The sequence below is a fragment of the Zonotrichia leucophrys genome, chromosome 23 (genome assembly GCF_028769735.1).
Source record: "Zonotrichia leucophrys gambelii isolate GWCS_2022_RI chromosome 23, RI_Zleu_2.0, whole genome shotgun sequence".
Lineage (NCBI taxonomy): Eukaryota > Metazoa > Chordata > Aves > Passeriformes > Passerellidae > Zonotrichia > Zonotrichia leucophrys.
Window position 1 is genome coordinate 3,600,887 of NC_088192.1, and position 20,832 is coordinate 3,621,718.

General features: G+C 57.5%; 1 protein-coding gene across 1 annotated transcript; it reads right to left on the reverse strand.

Moving 5' to 3' along the window:
* Positions 1-12: 12 nt before the first annotated feature.
* Positions 13-7,181, reverse strand: CSF3R (colony stimulating factor 3 receptor). Its single transcript, XM_064731552.1, has 16 exons — positions 7,085-7,181; positions 6,251-6,346; positions 5,685-5,984; positions 5,486-5,609; positions 5,242-5,411; positions 4,428-4,582; positions 4,104-4,263; positions 3,517-3,599; positions 2,755-2,968; positions 2,262-2,450; positions 1,997-2,098; positions 1,635-1,781; positions 1,324-1,464; positions 1,111-1,201; positions 897-978; positions 13-524 (listed from the first exon to the last, which is right to left on the reverse strand). The coding sequence occupies exons 2-16, from the start codon at positions 6,318-6,320 to the stop codon at positions 120-122; spliced, it is 2,433 nt and encodes an 810-aa protein (XP_064587622.1). The 5' UTR covers positions 6,321-6,346; positions 7,085-7,181; the 3' UTR covers positions 13-119.
* Positions 7,182-20,832: the final 13,651 nt, after the last annotated feature.

Sequence of the window (20,832 nt, forward strand, 5' to 3'; positions counted from 1 at the left end):
GATGGAGCCGGGCAGCGCCCCGGGGTGCGGCTGGAGCCCCGCGGGCGGACCCGGTGTCCCGTACCCCGGGGCTCCATCCCGGTGGCGGACCCGGTGCGGCTGCCCGGCTCCATCCCGCGCTAGTCCGCCCGGCACTCGTGCAGCTCCTCGGCGCCGCCGATGCGGAGCCCCTGCAGCAGCGGGAAGGTGGCGGGGGGCTCCTCCAGGAACGCCCAGTCCCCGCCGCCGCCGCCGCCGCCGCCACCGCCGCCGTCGCCGCGGCCCCGCAGGTTCTCGTAGAAGCGGGGAGCGGGCTCGGGGAGCAGCCGCTGCCCCCGGTACCCCGCGGCGCCCACCCGCGCGTACTGCACCGGCTCCCCGGGGCCCTCCTGCCGCACGTAGGGCCGGGGCAGCGCCGGGGGGACGGCGGCGGACAGAGCAGGGCGCTCCTTCCCCGACTGCTTGCCCGGTTCCCCTTCCAGCACGGTGACCGTGGAGATGGCGGCCGGGCCGGGCTCCCTCGCGGCGAGGCTCTGGAGCGGCTCCTGGGGAGAGAGGGAGGTCACGGGCGGTGCCACTGTCCCTGCTGTCCCTTCCTGGGCCATGTGCTGGGTGGGCACCAGGGGAGGTCACGGGCATTGCCAGCTGTCCCTGCTGTCCCTCCCGGGGCCATGAGCTGGCTGGGCACTGAGTGAGGTCACAGGCAATGCCACCCGTTCCTGCTGTCCCTCAGGGGGCCATGAGCTGGGTGGGCACTGGGGGATGTCAAGGGCAGTGCCACCTGTCCCTGCTGTCCCTCCCCGGGGCCATGTGCTGTGTGGGCACCGAGGGAGGTCACGGGTGGTGCCAGCTGTCCTTGCTGTCCCTCAGGGGGCCATGTGCTTGGTGGGCACCGAGGGAGCAGCAAAGGGTCTCACCTGCGGCAGCGCTGCTGGCACCCACTTGCCCAGGCTGCTGTTGGCAGGGTCGGGGACACTGGGCCAGAGCTGCTCCTTCATCCTGGGGACCACGGGGATGGGGGACTCAGCGAGGCGGGCTGGAATGGGTGGCCTCAGCGCTGGACTGGCTCCCCGAGGGATGCCAGCTCTCCAAGGCCACCCTGTCCCAGCGGGGCAGGACTCTGCCACTCACCGCTCGTTCTTCTGGAAGCAGATGAGCAACACCATGAGCCCGACAAAGACCAGCCCCAGGCTCAGGAAGAGGAACTGGAGCTCGCTGTCATCTGGGAAGAGGGACAGGGTCACAGGGAGCTGCAGTGGGCACTGCCAGCTGTGCTGTGCCACGAGGCTGGGCAGGACCAGGTCCCCTCCCGTGTCCCCCTGGTGGGGTGGCCGCAGCCCTCACCCAGCACTGTGGTCACCAGGGTCAGGCTGGTGCCGTTGGTGCTGCCAGCAGCTGTGGATGCCATGATGTGCACCTTGTACAGGGTCGATGGCTTCAGCCCCCGGATGGCAAAGGAGCTGAGGGAAGGGTTCACGGTGGCACCTGGGGACACACAGGGGCTGTTGGTGAGACAGAGTGCCCCCACCTGCTGGCAGGGACCCTCAAAACTCCCTGACCCTCTCTGAGGAGGATACAGGGACTCCTGGTATCTCCACCCAGCACATTGAGGTGGGACAGAGGGCCAGGTCAGTGGTGCTGCAGGCAGGACTCACTGGCCATGCTGGTGATGCTGCTGGCCCAGAAGATGGTGTAGCTGGTGATGAAGCCGTTCTGCACCTCCACTGGCAGCGGCTCCCAGCACAGCTCGGCCTCTGACTTGCTGATCCTCTTCAGGTGAAGCTTGGGGGCGTGGGATGGTGCTGGAAAGAGCAGGACAAGGGGGGATCAAGTGCTGAGCAGAGCCAGTGCCTTGGGTGGGAACTGATGGGGGGATCCCACCATGACGCCCCCAAGGCTCACTCAGAGATGACACAAATGCAGCCCCCCAAGCTGAGCTCTTTGCTACAGCCCCTGGATTTGGGGTACAAGGGGGAGAGGTGGTTCCTCCTTTTGGTGGGGCTCCCTTCCCACGTACCTTTCTGCTGGGAATAGGCTGTGGTGTGGACGGGCACCCCGACAGTGCCCTCGTAGAGGGGGTACACGGAGATGTTGTAGCGCTGGAAAGGTTCGATGCCATCTGCAATGGAGAGCAGGGGGGGCACTGCCGAGAGCCCCCAGCACCACGGTACCAGCCCACCCACCCTGGGGTGCATCCACAGGAAGGAGGGAGGGTGGGGAGTGGGTTGGGGGCTCTGGTTTGGTCAGGATGGGTGCCAGAGCCCCCTGGCAGCCCCCCTTACCCTGGATAAGGGCTGTGGTGGCTGCCCCATCACGCTCCATCTGCCAGCACCCGCTGCAGTGCCCAGGCTCTGCTGCCACCCGCTGCCACTCCAGGACATAGGCGGTCACTGGGGCCAGCGGAGCCTCCCAGTGCACCCAGAGGCTGCGCTCACCCCCGGGCACTGCCCGGAGCCCGGACAGCGGCTGACCTGGTGTGGGACAAACAGCCGGGATGGGGAGGAGGAGGAGGAGAGGGAGAAGGAGAAGGAGAAGGAGAAGGAGAAGGAGAAGGAGAAGGAGAAGGAGAAGGAGAAGGAGAAGGAGAAGGAGAAGGAGAAGGAGAAGGAGAAGGAGAAGGAGAAGGAGAAGGAGAAGGAGAAGAAGGAGACCTCTCCCACATCTCCCCCTGTGCGCCCGGGTTTGGAGTCTGCCCTCTCCTTGCCCTGGCCGTGCAGCCCGCTGGGACGAGCAGAGCCCCGGGGCACCCGCGGGGGTTTGGGGCACTGCCCTCACCTGTCCTCTCCAGCAGCATCACCTCGGTCGGTGCCGACTCGCCGGCGGCGTTGTAGGCTGACAGACAGACCCTGCTGGTGCCCGCAGGCACCGAGAAGTTGCACTGGGTGCGGGTGGTGTTGCAGATGGTGGGGGGGTCCCTGCCCCTCCTCCGGGGGCTCAGGGTCACACGGTAGCCCAGCACTCGCCCGTTGGCATCCCGCTGCCGTGGGGCCTGGGTGTGGGCAGGGTGGGTGGGTGCCAGTCCCTGCAGGGACCTCAGGCAGTGCCCCCCAGGCAATGCCCCTCAGGCAATGCCCCCCATGCAATGCCCCTGAGGCAATGCCCCCCAGGCAGTGACCCCCAGGAAGTGTCCCTCAGGTAATGCCCCCCATGCAATGCCCCTGAGGCAATGCCCCTCAGGCAATGCCCCCCAGGCAATGCCCCCCAGACAATTCCCCTCAGGCAATGCCCCCCAGGCAATGCCCCCCAGGCAATGATCCTCAGGCAATGCCCCTCAGACAGTGCCCCCCAGGCAATGCCCTGAGGCAATGCCCCCCAGGCAGTGACCCCCAGGAAGTGTCCCTCAGGTAATGCCCCCATGCAATGCCCCTGAGGCAATGCCCCCCAGGCAATGCCCCTCAGGCAATGCCCCCCAGACAATTCCCCTCAGGCAATGCCCCCCAGGCAATGATCCTCAGGCAATGCCCCTCAGACAGTGCCCCCCAGGCAATGCCCCTCATGCAATGCCCCCCAGGCAATGCCCCCTGTCCCCTCACTCACCTTCCAGCGCAGCTGCACCTCCAGCCGCCCCCCAGCCCCGGCCAGCTGAGCCCCCCACCACGCGTCCAGCTTCCCTGTGGGGGCTGCAACGGGAGGGGGTGGGAGAAGATGAGAGGGGCCCGTGTGGCTGTGCCCCCAGGACTATGTCCCCAGCACTGTGCTGTGTGTCCCCAGTGCTGTGCCCTGTGTCCCCAGCACTGTGCTGTGTGTCCCCAGTGCTGTGCCCTGTGTCCCTAGCTCTGTGCCATATGTCCCTAGTGCTGTCCTATGTGTCCCCAGCACTGTGCCATGTGTCCCCAGTGCTATGCCTTGTATCCCCAGCACTGTCATGTGCCCCCAGTGCTGTGCCATGTCCCCAGCACAGGGTCCTGTGTCTCCAGCACTGTTCCCTCTGTCTCCAGTGCTGTGCCCTGTGCCCTCAGTGTTTGCCCTGTGTCCCCAGTGCTGAGCCATGTGTCCCCAGTGCTGTTCCCTGTGTCCCAATGCTGTGCCGTGTGTCCCCAGCACTGCCCCCAGCGCTGTGCCGTGTGTCCCCAGCACTGTGCCACCTGATCAGGCCAGGGCAGCCCCGGGTGTCTCACACTCACCTTTCTCATGGGTGGTGTAGTTCCTGCTGGGGCTCCACTCGCTCCAGGAGCCCAGTGCCGAGGCTGAGCTGCGCCTGCAGCGCATCTGGAAGCTGTACTGGGTGCCGAACAGGAAACCGCAGCGCTGTGCCGTGCCCGCCTGGCCGACGATGCCACTGACCTGGGGACAGCCAAACCAGGGCTGTGCTGGGTCCTGCCTCGGGCCCTGCTGTGGGCTCAGGGGACTCCTTGCTGTCCCACTCACATGGGGACTCCTCCACTCCCACTGCTTGGAGCAGAGGGAGGGTCCTGGCTCCTGCCCAGCCCCTGCCCCACAGCACTCACCAGGGCCCAGGCAGGGTCCTCAGGGGCCCGGTAGCGCAGCTCACACTGCAGCTCCATGTGCTTTGTGCCCCGCGCCACATCCCAGGCCAGGGCAATGCAGTCGGTCTGGAAGGGGATGGACTGGATGCTCTGCAGGGTTGGGGGGTCCAGCTTGGCTGCAGGAAGGGCAGGGGAGAGTTGGAGAGGTGTTTGGTGGGCAATGCTCAGAGCCATGACCTCATGTGTGCCTATTGTTAGTGCCAGGAGCTGCAGGAAATGGGGGAAACCACCCCAAAACATTTAGGAGAATGGCTGGTGGCAAGGTACAGGAGCTGGTGTGTGCCCCTGCTTGGGATGGAGTAATGCAACACTGGAACAGCTCTTCATTAATGCCTATGGCAGAGAAAAGAGATTCCATGGTGCCTGCTGCCTGGAACACCCCACATTTGGGTCTGCTTGGGGGTGAGAGTGTGGCACAGCCAGGGGAGAGCTCAGCTGGTTCCTGGGCAGCCCTTCCCCAGCCCCAGATCCGGGCGGATAAATCTCTCCATCTGGGAAGGCTCCTTTTATAAATAGTTTATAGGCACAGGATCCATTATTAATAGAGCTGCTGAATAAATGGGTAATCAATTGCTGCAGGAGCTGTGGAGTGCAGCAGGTCAACTGGCAGCTCATAACCTGGTGCGTGCTGCTCGCTCTGCAGCGCTGGCACCGATTCATCCCACCAGGACATTCATCACAGAACCTGCCCATAAAATGGGCCCCACGTGCTTTAATGTCACTTTAACACCCCTGACGAGCTTCCCTGGCCCCTGACCTGTGTGCTGTCACTCACCCACGTCCATGGGGTCGATGAGGAGGTGCTCAGACTCGGCGCTGCCCAGGGCGTTGGTGGCAGACACCCAGATCTCCATCTGCCGGTACAGCTGCAGCAGCCGGCGTGGCACCGTGCAGTGGCTGTGCCCTCCTCGTGGGGTGCAGCCCGTCACTGCCTGGGCTCTGCTCCTGCAGCAGACAGGGCACTGGGCTCAGGGTCCTTGCTGTGGGGTTTGGCAGGGGATAATAGTCCCAGGACTTACCCCATGAATTTCAGCACGAAGCTGGTGGGGAGGTGGCTGTTGGTTCCCTGCTGCCATTGGCACATCAGCCCGTAGTCATCGAGGTTCAGGACACAGCTGAGGTTGAGGGGCTTTGCAGGAGGATCTGGAGGAGAAAGAGCCTGAGCAAGTGCCCGTCCCTGCTGGGAAGGAGGGTGACCCGTGGTGGCAGCAGACTTACAGCCCGCCCTGATCTCGGCCATGCCAACGCGCTGCTTGGTCCCATTCCACTCCACACAGCAGAACAGCCTGGCCTGGGTGTGGTTGAAGCGGGGCAGGGTGAGGTTGGACACCTCTGTGCCCCCCGGGCCCTGGCGCTGGCTCCCAGCCACAGGCTTGTTGTCCAGCATCCAGCTGATCCGGACCCTGCCCTGCTCCAAGCCCTGGCAGAGCTCCCTCTGGACGGTGCAGGATGCCGTGACAGCCGAGCCCAGGGGCACAATGGGGGGGCTCACAGTCACCGAGGCGCAGCCCAGTGTCCCTGCGGGCAGGAAAATCCTGTCACATCCAGGGCACAGCTGTGCCAAAGCCACCTCAGCTCCTCAGTGCCCAGGCAGGACACAGGGACGAGCCTCTTCCCTTAGATGGGCCCCCCACTCTGGAGAGGAAGAGCCGAGCGTTGGGCAAGGCACGGGCACGTGCCAGGCCCCATCCTGCCCGTGCCCGCCGTTCGTGCCTGCCCCGGGGGGCACCGGCTGCTGGGGATGCTGTGCCCGTGGCACGGGACAGGATGGAGCCCGCACTCACCGCCCAGGTGGAGCAGCAGGAGCAGGGAGAGCTGCCGCAGGAAGGGTGTCCCAGCACCGCGCCTGGCCATGGTCTCCTCCGTGGCTTTGGCATCACCTGGAGCGGAGAAAGCGCCTTGTCCTGGGGGTCGGCAAGGGCTGGGGACGAGGTGGGCTGAAGGAGCCGGGCTCCATTGTCAGCGGCTCTTCCTGGAGCAGAATGTCCTTTCGCTGTCAGCGTCAGCCCTTCCCGCAGCCCTTCTGACACCTCCGCCCCCGGCTCGCCACAGCCGCTGGGGCGGGAAGCGCAGCGGAGAGAGCCCGGAACGCGGAGAGAGCCCGGAACGCGGGTCCGTCCCCCCGCACCCCGACACCGTCCCGGGCACAGCACCCGCAGGCACGGGCTGATTTTATCTCCATTATCTCCAGCCGCTGCCGGGCAGAGATTTGCGGTTTGAGGGCGGCGGAGGGCGATAAGCTGGGAGAGGGAAGCGAGTGACCGACAGCAGCAGAGCGGGACTGGCCGGGGCTGCGGGGTCCTGCCCACGCCCCTCTCGGCTGACCCCTGCCTGCTGCCGGGAATGGCCTGGGAGCGGTGGATCCTCTGTCCCGGATGGGTCCCAGACACGTTCGTGGCCCAGGAGGGGCTGCCCACACTGCACCCAGGTGCCCAAAGCTCCTCACCCCCAAGCCAACATCCAGAGGGAGGCGAAGCACTCGAGGGTGGGAGTGGGACAGTGGCCACCCCTGGGGCACGCGTGGCTGTCCCAGCAGGGGATGGGCAGAGCAGCCACGGACCAGACACTGCTCAGTGGGACCTGAGTGTCACCCACCCCTACCCCATTTCCATCCTTACCTCGCCTCCATCCCTGCCCGTGCTCCGTGTCCGGCGTGCCCGGGAGCCGCTCACGGCCCGCTCCGAGCGCGGGGCTCCGGCAGCCGGCGGCTGGCCGTGCCCGGAGTGTTTGCTAACATGCTGCTTTCCCCGTTAGTTCCTCAAAACCAGGGCCGTTAGTTGCTGTGACGCTGTGAAGAAGGTGATTGCAAAACACTTCCCTGAAGCCTGCGACCCCCTCCTCGCTCGCCGCAGGCAGGAAAGCCCAGGGGGCGCGGGCACCCCGAGCAGGGCCCGGCCTCCACCATGCCCGCTGCAGGTCTGGGCTTGGCGCAGCCGGGATGGGGCACGGACTCACTGCAGCTGCCCTGGGGACACCGGGCTGGGCTGGGGGACACGGCAGAGGGACACTGGGGGAAGTGGCAGCAGGCCATGGGCCAGGGAATGAGCAACTCAAGGGGCAGGAGGCAAACCCAGCTGTGTGATGCCACCTGGGAGCAGCTCACACCCCACACCCCTGTCTGTGTCCACGTCCACATAGTCCAGCTTGCCCCAGGGTGAGCAGCCCACAAGCACAACCTGTGCCATGATGTTCCCACCAGTAATTCCCAGTTCTGACCATTAACCCGTGTTATTTCACAGCTCCTTGCCTGGGGCCGTGCCAAGCTGCTGTGCCCACCCGTGCCATGATGTTCCCACCAAGATCTCCTAGTTCTGACCCTTAACCAGTGTTATTTCACAGCTCCATGCCTGAGGCCATGCCGTGCTGTGCCCACCGGTGCCATGATGTTCCCACCAGGATCTCCCAGTTCTGACCCTTAACCAGTGTTATTTCACAGCTCCATGCCTGGGGCTGTGCCAAGCTGCTGTGCCCACCAGTGCCATGATGTTCCCACCAGGATCTCCCAGTTCTGACCATTAACCAGGGTTATTTCACAGTTCCTTGTCTAGGGCCGTGCCGTGCTGTGCCCACCCGTGCCAGGCTGGAGCACAGCCCCGGGGGGGAATCCCATGTCTGGGCACTCGGATGGTGCTGGCATGGGGGTAAACAGAGGTTTGCTCAACTCTGCCACACTCAGAGCCTTCGCAACCCCGGTGGCTGTTGTGCAAAGAGCTGTTTACTCTGGCTTGGGGCAGGATTTCATTTCCACGCTCACATAGGGCTCACATAGCCCAGCACTGCCAAAATCTGGGCGTCCAGAGCAGCACCCTGGGAGCAGCAGGGTGTGTCAGTGTGGTGGGAGACCAGCCTGGGGAGGTCTGGCATTGAGGCAAAGGGGATGGATGGCCCGGGGCTCTCAGCACCGACCTCACCAGCCCGACAGTCCAAGCAAAGGTGCTTTCCCCCAAATCTGCCCTGCATGTAACGGGTCAGGCTGCTGGTGTGGATGGGGTGGGGGCTCAGCACCCTGGGCTGGGGCATGGCACCGCTGCCTACTGCCTGCCCAGGCCGGGGTGAGCTGCCCTCGCAACATTTCCCTGGGGTGTAGCAACAACCCCCGGCCCGTCGCGACGGAAGGCGGTGCCGTGCGAGCTGTTTACCAGCCGAGCAGGAATATCCGTGGGTAGCCATGGCGACCTGGGCATCTCCGTGGGAACCGAGGGCGCAGCGCTGCAAACACCCAGCTGGACACCGGCAAGCGCCCGCCACCGCTGGGGCCCCGCCGCAGGCTGGGATCGGGTTGAGGAGAAGATTTTGTATCCATCACCAGTGCACGGCCGTCCAAGGGCTCGCCTCGCCCTGGGAAAGGCTCATCCAGCAGGCTCCGAGCGTGCCAATGATCCGGGAGAGCTGCCCGGGAGCGGGGATGGAGCAGACGTGCCCCCTGTCAGCGCTCTCGGTTCCCCTTCGGCTCTGAGTCACGCTCACAAGCTCCCAGAGCCCGTCCCTGCCATGGGACAGGAATGGGACGGTGTTCACAGGGGTCTCAGGATGAGGGAAGGGGCGAGGATCTGACTCCATGTTTCAGAAGGCTGATTTATTATTTTATGATATATATGGCATTAAAACTATACTAAAAGAATAGAAGAAAGGATTTCATCAGAAAGCTGGCTAAGAATAGAATAGAAAGGAATGATAACAAAGGCTTGTGTCTTGGACTCTGTCTGAGCCAGCGCACTGTGATTGGCCATTAATTAGAAACAACCACATGAGACCAATCACAGATGTTGCATTCCACAGCAGCAGATAATCATTGTTTACATTTTGTTCCTGAGGCCTCTCAGCTTCTCAGGACGAAAATCCCAAGGAAAGGATTTTTCATAAAAGATGTCTGTGACACAGGCATACGAGGCAGGGTCCTGCAGGGATCCTGAGCCCAGCCTGGCAGGAGGATGTGTGGGGAGGGGGCTGCTGGGGTGTGAGAGCCAGCTGGGTGCCAGAGGGTCCCATGTGCAGGTGACACAGGCCATGGTGCAAGGGGAGCACAGTTTGCAGGGAGGGTGGATGCTCACGGAGCAGTTTTGGGGTGAGTGGTGGGGCAGTGGCTCCCAGTTTGTGACATGAGAACCTCCCAAGGCTGCGGCCATCAGGCAAGGGGGAAGGTGGAAAGGGGAAGCAGCTGTGGGGTTTTTCCTGGTTGCAGAGTGTGAGATGGGGACTGAAGGCACTGGACAGCAGCCCTTGGGCACATCCAGACCCTGTGAGCAGCTCTGGTTGCAGTTCACAGGCAGCAGCCCCATGTTCAGTGCTCAGGAGCTCTCAGACATCTCTGTGTTCCCAGTACCTCTGATTCCATCCCTGCTGGGTGGATCATTGCTCTTAAACACAATAAAGTACATTCCTGGTGTGTAGCAGCTCCGCAGGCAGCAAAGCCCAGCTCCCCTAAAGGGATTTTCCCTTTCTTCTTTTCATTCCCTAAAAAAAAATAGAATATTGCCAGTCACGTAAGATGCAAGATCCAAGTGCAGAAGCTTCTGCAGTCTCTAATGGGTGAGGAGAGCTGGTTAATTGGTGCCCAATGCAATTAATTCAGACTATCCCCTTGCTCAGCCACCAGCAATGAGGAGGGAGCAGAGGGCTCCCCATCAAGTGGGGAGAGGTGGTCAGGAGAGGATGTCATCACCAGGGGACAGGGGGACATGGGCAGCATGGAGCCACTCCTGGGACACCCATGCAGGACCCTCCTGTGTCTGCAGGTTCTGGTCACCCAACACCAGAGATGTCCCCAGTGCCTGTCCCTGCTGTGCCACTGCCAGCTCCTCCCCACGAGGCAGCTGCAATTTGGAGAGGATTGATGGCAGGGGTCCTCCAGGCTGACCTTGAGCAGCTCCCGACACATTCCTGCAATTAATGAGGCAGGAGGATTAATTTCTGCGTGGCAGATCCGGGGAGGCCCTGATGGGCATGGGGAGGGGAGGAAGGGTGGGATGTGCTGCCATTATTCATCTCTGCTCTGTGAGATGCCAAAGTGGTGCCAGGGGGCTGCAGCTCCAGCGTGGCAGAGTGGTTTGACAGGGTGGATGGGCAAGAGGGAGAGATCCTTCATGGCACAACCTAGAACCTGCCTGTCCCTAAATTCTGCCTCTGTTACGCAGGTGTCTGTGGCAGAGGAACCTCCCCATGAGTTTGGCCTCTCACCCCTCATATTCCTGGAAATTCCTGCTCTTTTCTGCTGAATCACTCCCGAGCTCAGACTTACGAAGCATCTCCTCCTGCTATTGCTGAAAATAAATTTCTCTTTGATGCTGCCTCCCATCAAACCACCTGGGCAGGGGCTTCTCACCCCCCCAGCACAGCCCCTCACCTGGCTGTGCCCCTGGTGCCAGGCAGCAGCTCTGACTCTGATCCAAGCTCTGGGGCTGCCTGGCCATTCCCATCACTTCCCAGCAATCAGGCTGCAAGCAAAGCACTATTATTTTTCTGCTCTAATAAACACCTCTGAGAATAATAGAAAAAAAACCAGCTTTTATCAGGAGAAAAGGATACCTGGGGATTATTTACTCAGAGTCAATAGTTGCAGATAGGGCAGCCACCAGCAGCTGCTCATGGCTGGAGCATTGCATGGAAAAGGGGCAAAGCTCTCCCAAGTGCTCCCCCCTTGCTGCTGCTGTATGAACCCCCAATCTGGGCTGCGGAGATCCCCTTCATTCCCCATCCATATCAGTGCCAGGCCCCTGGAAGGCACAGGGAGGGCTCTGGGTGCTGGAGCTGTGGGGCAGGAATGTGACTTGGAGCTGGCACTGCTCCTCCAACAGGGACTGAGATCTGGGAGAGCAAAAAATCCACGGTCAATTGAGCTAATCACAAAGGCAATGAAATGTCTTCGTGAGGTTATAAACATCCCTGCTTGAACACAGTGACACAGGGAAATAGGAATCCAACCAAGCAGCCTCCAAAAGTGCTTTATTCCCCATTATTTTCATTAGCTGCCTTGTAATTTGATTTGTCCCTCTCCTGCTGCTGGCTTTTTCCATGGCCAAGAGGAGTGAGAGATGAGACATCCCCAGATGAGCCTGACAGTGTCCAGGGGGGTCAGGAGTGACGCAGCTCCCCTGGCTCTGTGTCTGTGCCCTGCTGGATGGGACTGAAGGTTGGGGTGCCTGCACCACCCTGATGGCTCTGAGACTGCCCAAATCTCCTGGCCAAGACTCCCTGTGGTTCCCAGTGCCATCAGTGCCCTTCCTGGGGGCACAAGGGAGCAGGGAGAGGGTCCCAGGGCTGGCACTGTGTCAGCACCACCCCGTCTCTGGGTGATGCTGTGCCCCCTGCTCCACGCTGGCATCCTGTCCCCATTATCTGCAATTTCCTTGAAAGCTGTCAGGCATGGAAGGGGGGCCCCTTTGCAAATGAAGAAAGGAGGAAACAACCAGGTCTGCATTTATCCCACTAGAAATTAATCCCCCCTTCTTATTTAAAGGTATCAGTGAATGAGGCCAAGTTGTTAAGTGACAAAAGAAAAATGATTCTTGCCTTCCAGGGTTATTAAAATCATGTTCTACAATTTTAGCAGCCACAAGGAAGCCCAGATAATGACAGATGATGATAATCCATCTCCAGCACAGCCTGGTCTATAATGATACTGCCCATATCTCTTGTATTACCACCAATTACTCAGTGTATAATGAAAATGTACATCCATTCTGGGGAGCTGCATTTGCTGCCTCTGACTCCAATTTCTCTCTCTCCTTTCCCCAGTATTCTCCTGCTACAGCTGGAGCCCCACCATGCCTGGCTCTGGGATGTGGCTGGGGGGATCCAGCCTGTCTCTGGCAGGGATTTGTGCCTCTGAGGGCTCTGAGTGCCCCTCACCTTGGCCTGAGCTCCTGTGGCTGCACAGGGGCTGTCTGGGGACACAGGCAGCACACGAGAGGCTTTGAAATGCAAATTGCAGGAGGAAGCTGAGGAGATACAAAGCAAAGTGAATGCTCTCTGCTGGCCGAGGTGGGCGGGCGGGTTGGCCCCTGCTGCCAAAATCGGGCTGGAAGTGGCTGTCCAAATGCTGAGGTGGCATAATCCTGCTCAGCACAGCGACATCCTGCTGGGCACAGCACCATCCCGCTGGGCACAGCACCATCCTGCTTAGCACAGCATCATCCTGCTGGGCACAGCACCATCCTGATCAGTGCAGCATCATCCCCTCATCACAAAATCATCCCACTGGGCAGAACAGAATCCTGCTGGGCACAGCATCATCCCAGAGGGCACAGCATCATCCTGCTCAGTGCAGCATCATCCCCTCATCACAGCATCATTCATAGAATCACAGAGTTACTGGATTGGAAGAGACCTTCAAGATCATCGAGTCCAACCCAGCCCCAACATCTCAACCAAACCCTGGCATCCAGTGCCACATCCAGGCTTTGTTAAACACCCCCAGGGATGGTGACTCCACCACCTCCCCAGGCAGAACATTATCACCAGATATGTGAAATCCAGAACTTTATCACCCTTTCTGTAAAAAACTTTTTCCTAATATCCAACCTATATTTCCCTTGGGGCAGCTTGAGACCATGTCCCCACTGGGCAGAACAGAATCCTCCTGGGCACAGCACCATCCCAGAGGGCACAGCACCATTCTACCCAGCTGGCAGCAGCTGCATGGCCCAGCCTGGAGCAGAGCTGCCTTGTCAACCCCACTGTCACCTTCTGATGGCTGGAGGTGACAGGGTCACACCCTTCCCCTGCCATGGATGTTTCTTTGGGAAAACATCCTCCTGAGCTTTTCCAGCCCCTCCCAGGGGGAAGCTGTGCTCCCTGCACTGGCACCAGCTGCATTTCACAGCAGCATTTAATCCTGTTAAATCAGAGTAGGAACCACTCAGACCCAGGTGGGCATCTGATTGCAGCTGGATCTGCTCCCACTGCAGCACCTGGAAACAGCACCAGGCTGTGTAAGATTAATGTGGATATATATTTCATCTGGATTCTATTGTCTCTCACTTGGTTCAGGTCAAAAAGCAGCAGACAACATCTTTTAAGATGAAAACATAATCTTTTGGAAAATTGAAAATACAGATCGTGGTTTGGGCAGCAGTCTGTGAGTGTGCTGCCATCAGGGGTTTCAGTGCCACTCCAGAGACCCTCAGCCTGCATGAGGGGGTGTGAAAAATGTGTATTTTATGATTTTTTTTTTACAAATATTAAAATGAATATTATATGTGTTATGTTAGAAAGTTATGCTGTATTTATTTTTTAAGTAGTGTGTTAAATATAGTTTTAGGTTATAACATAATGTTAAAATAGAAACTATGCTATGTAGGATACTTTTTTTAAAGAGAGGACTTGCACCGAGATAGCAGCCACAAGACACCAATATCTTTCAGAGAAAAAGAATTTATTGCTCCATTATCAAAAGAAACGAAATTCTTCCCACCTTGCTCAGCCCTGAAGATGCCTGTTAGGATTCAGAGGAAGAAGCTGACACTGACCAGACAGAATCCTGTGTTTGAATGGAATTTATGCATCATGTGTGAGGTGTATGAATATGCAACAGTCTGTTGCTTTTAAGAGTTAATCCTCTGTTAACGTGGGTCCTTTTTCAGGCTTATGTTGCCCAGCAAAAGGTACCCAGACATCTGTAACTCTTTGTTTCTGTTGTCTCATATTGTCCTAATCCTAATTATCCAAATTATTATTACTTTAATTATATTGCTTTTTTAATAACCATTTTATTATTATTAAACTTTTTAAATTTAAAAAACAAACGATTGGCGTTTTTCACAGGGAGCACCTGCACAGGGGTCCCTGGAGCAAAGGAACATCCTGGGCTCATGGAGAGGAGCAGACAGTGGGTAAACTCCCAGAAAACATCTTGTGTGTGCTCTGGGGTGGCCCCACCTTCCCTTCCCAACACCTGTCCTGCTGAGCACTGAACCTTCCACATGAAGAGCAAGCTCATCACAATGGGGCCAGGCCCTGTAAATGTTTTTCCTTGGAGCAGAGCTCCACAGCCAGTTGCCTCATTAACACGGCTCTCCAGGTAGCAGAACTTGCCTCGTTATTTCTTGAATTAAATGCCTTTGTTTTTCATAACTTTGTGCAATAAATCTGTGTGTGTTTAATACATAATTAAGGGCTCCTCCTGCTCTGAGCTGCTCTGAGCAGAACACCCAGTACCGCCTTCCCCAGCACAACTTCACATGAGTTATTAAAGAACAGAGGTGCAATCTATTAATTATTTCATAAATATTAACAAGTCCTTAATGGCTGCAATCCTGGAATAACAAGTTCCCAGGGAGTTCAGTTTTAAAAAGCTTTTAAAGTGTGGTTTTAACCATGCTGACCACTGGAAGCCCACAGGACCCCAGGCTGTGGCAATGGCAGCAGGAGCAGTGCCAGCTGCTGTGCTTGGATCCCTTGGCAAGTCAGCCCTGAACTGAGGATGGAGCTGGGGTGACCAGAAATAGGGTTTTAAATTGAAGGACAACAGGTTTAGATAGATATTGGGAAAAAATTCTTTCCTGGAAGGGTGGTGTGGCTCTGGAACAGGCTGCCCAGAGAAGCTGTGGCTGCCCCATTGCTCAAGGCCAAGCTGGAGAGAGCTTGGAGCACCCTGGGATGGTGGGAGGTGTCCCACCATTGGAATGACATTGGTTTTATGGCTCCTTCCAACCCAAACCAGCCTGAGGCGCTACAGGCAATGCTTCAGGTGGGTGGCAGCTCCCATGTGAATGCAGCAAGTCCAGGCTCCCTCACCCAGCAGATTGGCACCTTCCAGAGAGCTCAGCTCAGGGCAGCCCCTGCACAGCTCCTTAAACTGCCTGTTCTCACCCATTACCACCCCCCTGCAGCAGCAGCAGCAGAATTATGGAATATCTATCCCAGGCTGGCAGCTGGCAGTGCTGGGGTGTCCCTGCACCTCCCCAGGCCCTGCTCATCCTCTGCTTTCCTTCCTGGAGATGAGGAGATCCTGCTCTTTCATCCAGGAGAGGTTATGGGGGCACACTGGAAGCCAGGGCTGGCCCTGCACATCCTCTGCTTTCCTTCCTGGAGATGTGGAGATCCTGCTCTTTCATCCAGGAGAGGTTATGGGGGCAAGCTGGGGAGCCAGGGCCCTGCACAGGATGAGGCTGCACTCACAGGGGTGGGAGCTGGCAGGAGGATCCACAGCTGCTTGTTTGGCAGCACTTCTGGAAGCACATCCCCAGGCCAGGCTGCCAGCAGGGCTGGTGTGCAGCGGTGATGCCTTGGAAGCCTGGGATGACACTGATTCATTGGGGCAATTAAAGCTCTTTCCGGCCTTTCCTCAGCAGCATTTTGGCATTTGATTCTTCATGAGTTACAGCACCTTCCTCGTGTGGAGACATTTATGGCCATGAATTTTGCAAAGCCCAGCAGGGCATAATTATCTTCTGAGGAGAGGCAGGAGATCCAGGCATGGGCATTCCAGCCAGGAACCCCTGTGAATTCCCACAGGCTGGGGCTTCTGAAAGCAGGAAACACCGAGCCAAACCCAGGGGGTCTGGCATGTTCTCATTCCAAAATTCATTTCACTCTGAAAATTCTGTTTGCTGAGGGAATATCCCATGGACCAAGCAGGAATTGCCTGTGGAGCATCACTCCAGAGTGCTGGTGTGGCCACATCCCTGCCCCTCTTCGGGTCTGGGGATGGAGAGGGGGATGTTCAGGGGATGGAGAGGGGGATGGAGAGGGGATGAAGAGGGGATGAAGAGGGTATGCCTAGGGGATGGAGAGGGGAATGTTTGAGGTGTGGAGAGGGGGATATTTGGGGGATGGAGAGGAAGATGCTTGGGGGATGGAGAGGGAATAGAGAGGGGGATGCTTGGGGGATACTTGGGGCATGGAGAGAGGGATATTTGGGGGATGGAGGGAAAAAAGCTCAGGAGATGGAGAGGGGGATGCTGAGGGGATGGAGAGGGGGATATTTGGGGTGTAGAGAGGGGAATGCTCAGGGAATGGAGAGTGGGATGCTGAGGGGATGGAGAGGGGGAGACTTGAGGGATGGAGAGGGGAATGTTTGAGGTGTGGAGGGGGGGATATTTGGGGGATGTTTGGGGGATGGAGAGGGAGATCCTTGGGGGATGGAGAGGGGGAAAATCAGGGGATGGAGAGGGGATGGAGAGGGGGATGCTTGGGGGATACTTCGGGCATGGAGAGGGGGATGTTTGGGGATGGAGAGAGGGATGCTTAGGAGATGGAGAGGGGGATGCTCAGGGGATGGAGAGGGGGATATTTGGGGTGTAGAGAGGGGGATGCCCAGGGGATGGAGAGGGGGATGCTCCGGGGATGGAGAGCGGATGGAGAGGAGGATGCTCAGGGGATGGAGAGGAGGATGCTCAGGGGATGGAGAGGGGGATGTTTGGGGGATGGAGATGGGGATGCTCGGGCACTGCCTGGAGGGCAACCACGCCTGGATCCGCTCCTGCATCCCGCGGCTGAGGCTGTTTCGCTTTCCCGGGCCCGCCAGGCAGCGGCAGCCCGGCTCGGGCACACCCCGAGATGAATATTGATGGGCGGCTGGATGCGGGGAACGCGCTAATTTAATCAGGGTGACAGGAGCGGGGCTCCCCGGAGGCGCCGCGCTGCCGCTCGCTGACATTAATGTTACTTTGTGTCACAAGGCATTTTTTAATGTATCTTGCCAGAAAAATAATCAGCCTTCTCCCGGGTACAGAGGCACTTGTTTCTCATCCATTATGATACAGACGTCTCTCCTCAGCTGTCATTAGCGCTCGAGAGGGGAGTCGGGGCAACACGTCTGGTATTTTTAGAAGTATGACACGGATGAGGAACATATTCTTGCCTTTCAAAGGCAATAAACAACCTCTGTCGTGCAGCTTCCCTCGGGGCACACAGGGGTGGTGGTGCTGCAGAGCCCGCCCAGCCCCGCGGTCTGTGCCAGGGGAGCAGAGGGTGATGCCAGGCTCAGCCTGGGTGGGGCGTGGGATCTGGGGGGGGCCGGGGGGACCCCTGTGTGGCCGGCTGGGGTCCATGACAAATCACAAACGGGACAGGACTGCTGTGGAACATGCCTTGAGCTGTTTTATTTTCCAGCATCAGTCACATTCCATGGTTATGTCAATAGGAAGATGCCACCAGCTCACATCCCAGGCAGCAGACAAAGAACTCAATGTTACAACTCACTTTATAAGTTTTTTGACCAATCACACAAAGCAAAAGCACACTGACAGTAGTTCCATCCAACCACTATAAGCACAGGTACCTTTGGTTAAACAATGCTTGCTTATTTCAAATACAATACCTGCTTGTAAGCTTTAAAACACAATGCACAGAGCTCCATTATTAACCTTCAAACTTCCTAATATCTCGCTAGATAAACTTTTCTGTAGCTTAGAGAGCAATTCTAGACCAGCATTAATACTCAGACCATTGTTCTATTTGTCCTTGCTTTTCTACAGTTTAAATAATTTTTCTGCTGACCTATCTCATGGCTGCTGCTTAGCTCCAATCACAGTTCTGCTGCCTCTGGGGCTTGCCTTTTGCAGCTTTCCCAAAACCCTCTGATTTTGTGGATTCCCACACCCCGTTTCAGTGCCTTGGAGCTGGGTGATCTGTGTGAGAGCACTGGCAAGGAAATCTTGGACCAGAGCAGCCCCAGGGGCATCTCAGGCACTCACCTGGCAGTTCAGGGCTGACATGAACCAGGGCACGGGGCTGGGGGGCCAGGCCAAAGCACGCCCAGGCACAGCAAGGCTTGCAGCTGCCTGCCTGTGCTCTCCTGACCACAGATCTGAGGCACTTTATCAATTTATGTGGGGAGCTTTCAGCTCACCTTCAAAGCCCCTGACTCCTCAGTGAGCAGCCCTGCTCGTTCTGCTCATGCATCTTTAATCCTGAGTGAAAAACGAGGAGTTTTTTGCCTTTTCTTTGCACTGTTTGGCTTCAGAGGCTGGGATAACAACATCAAATCTCCTCCTCGAGCAGACCCAGAGGGGTTTTCTGTTCCCCAAAAAGCACCACATTGCCTGCCAGGAAAAAGCAGCACATTGCCTGATCCCCAGTTTTGTGCTGGGGGAACCATGCCGGCACATGCAGGCCAGAATGAGGACACTTGGAGAGGAGCGAGGCAGCTGTGGGAAGCAGGACACGAGGCAAAGCACACTGGGGATTTGGGGAAATGAGCCCTCCATGGGGCACATAGTGACCAAAATGGGGGGAGAAGGAGCCAGGCAGCTCCTGGGCAGGGGGATGAGCCCCCAAGGGGGCACAGAGTGACCAAAGCTGGGGAACAGGAGCCAGGCAGCTCCTGGGCAGTTGGGATGAGCCTCCCCATCACAGCCACTTAGGCAGGAAGCACTAAGAGGAGCCAGAGAGGCACTTGAAGAGCATTAAACCCACTGATGGGTCAAAATGCAACTTGAGCTCTTCCCCCAGCAGGGTCCAGCTGAGGGTCTGGGAGCAGCAGAAAGAGCAGCAGCGCCTGGTGGGAGCACAGGGATGTGCTGGCTTGTTTTGAGTTTATTCTATTATCTGTTGGGTTATTTTTCCAAGAGGAAAAAATCGCTATGGCAACTTCTGCAACCGCGGCGCTCCTGGGAGACTGACTGCGAGTGAGACTTGCCACTCATCATCTGACAATGTTAATCTGCCGGATTTACATAGTAATTAATGTCAAGAGGCAATCTACGACTTGAGCAATCAGAGTTCCTGTGCATTAAGTCAGGCTCCGAAGACAGCAATACATAATTGTGTGTGAGAAAGGCGTTTAACCCCTCGTGGGCTTTCCCCTGGGAACAAGAGGGTCGGGCGGGCTCTCCCCTGTCCTGACACTGATGTGGTGCTCGGGATATCTTCAGATCTCCCTGAACCTGACCCTGCTGAGCTCGGGGCTCTCTGGGCCACTCTGGCTGCAGCTCCCAAATCCTCTTTGCCCTTGAACTTCTCTGAGCAGACAACTCCTGCTCAGGTCCAGCCTTTGCTGTGTTTTCCCTGGATGCATCGTGACCTCAGCACCTGCAGAACGCCTCTGTAACCACTGCAGTAATCCACCTCCCCCAGCTTTGGGCTGAGGAGCTGCCCCAGCCCCAGGGCAGCCTCTTTGCATCCCCCTTCCCACTCCAGCCATTCCCATCCGCCCTTCCTTGGCCCTCTGGGAAAGTCACATGGGGAGCCAGGCAGTTCAGCCCAGGAACTTGGTCCTGGATGAGAGCATGAGGGGATTGAGGGAGGGCAGGGCAGCTTTTCTGCCACACAACCTGGTGCTGAAGTGTTGCTCACATCCTCCTCTGCATCCTGGGACAGGGCTCAGTCCCTGCCTCCCAAAACTCCTCCAAATCCCTGCCTCCAGCTGCTCCTGCAACCTCCTCTGTAAAGAATAAAGCTCTGCTGAATCCCAGCATCCTTTCTTCCTCCCTCCTTTCGGCTGGATCCAAAAACTTCAGAGGAGGAATGAAAAAAAAATCTAATTGATTTCTTCCGTATTAACAAGTCAATCATTAGGGTGGGTTTTTTTAATGACTCATAAGCAAGCTTGACGTGTCTGTTAATTAAATAGCCATCCCAGCTCTAATCTGCTGCAAGTTAATCATTTGGGGAATTAAAAGGTGTCAGTGCTGAATACCTCATTATTGCAAGTGCTCGCCTGCCCTTGCTGCTGGAGGAGCCTGGGTGAGGATGGGACTGAGCCCTCGGCAGGTTTGAGCCCCAAACACCCCAAACCTGATTTCCTGCCTGTTCCAGATTGCAATGCAAGATGTTTTCCATTACCATCTGTATGGCAGATTACCTTTGTCAAGTGGGCAGTTTGCCTTATCTATCCCTTTGAGTGACCACATTCACTCCTCCCTTGGGAGGGGACACCTGCTGATAACAGCTATTGAATGTCCCTGCATGGCTGATAAGAACTACAGCATCCCATTGGGAGATGTGAGCCCAGAGGGAGGAGCCAAGCATTCCTACCCGGATAGAATCTGGAGATTCTGGAACACCAGCACGGCTTCTGCACTGGATTGCCCAGAGGAGCAGCAGCTGCCTCTTCTTCCACTGGATCTTCAGAGGAAGAATACATCCATTTCTACAGATCCCCCTTGCTCCAACAGAACCACCCCTGACACTGCAGGAGGCTGCAGCCACATTTCCAATTGGATTCCTACCAGCACCCTGACCCACAGGGTGTACGGTTGGGTTCTGACTCTGGCAGTGCTGGTTTAGTTCACTGCATTGTTTATTTTATCCTTTTATTTTTTTCTCCTTTCCCTATTAAAGAACTGTTATTTCCTGCTCCCATATTTTTGCCTGAGAGCCCCTTAATTTATAATTTATAGCAATTTGGAGGGGTGGGGAGGGTTTACATTCTCTGTTTCAGAGGAGGCTCCTGTCTTCCTTACAGACTCCTGGCTTTCCAAAC

Excerpts from the sequence above, each read along its gene's own strand:
- CSF3R (XM_064731552.1), bottom strand. The coding sequence starts at position 6,320 with ATGGCCAGGCGCGGTGCTGGGACACCCTTCCTGCGGCAGCTCTCCCTG. Across the intron at positions 4,264-4,427 it reads AGGACCCTGCCTGGGCCCTG|GTCAGTGGCATCGTCGGCCA; the intron begins GTGAGTGCTGTG and ends GGCTGTCCCCAG. Across the intron at positions 1,465-1,634 it reads CAGCATCACCAGCATGGCCA|GTGCCACCGTGAACCCTTCC; the intron begins GTGAGTCCTGCC and ends GTGTGTCCCCAG.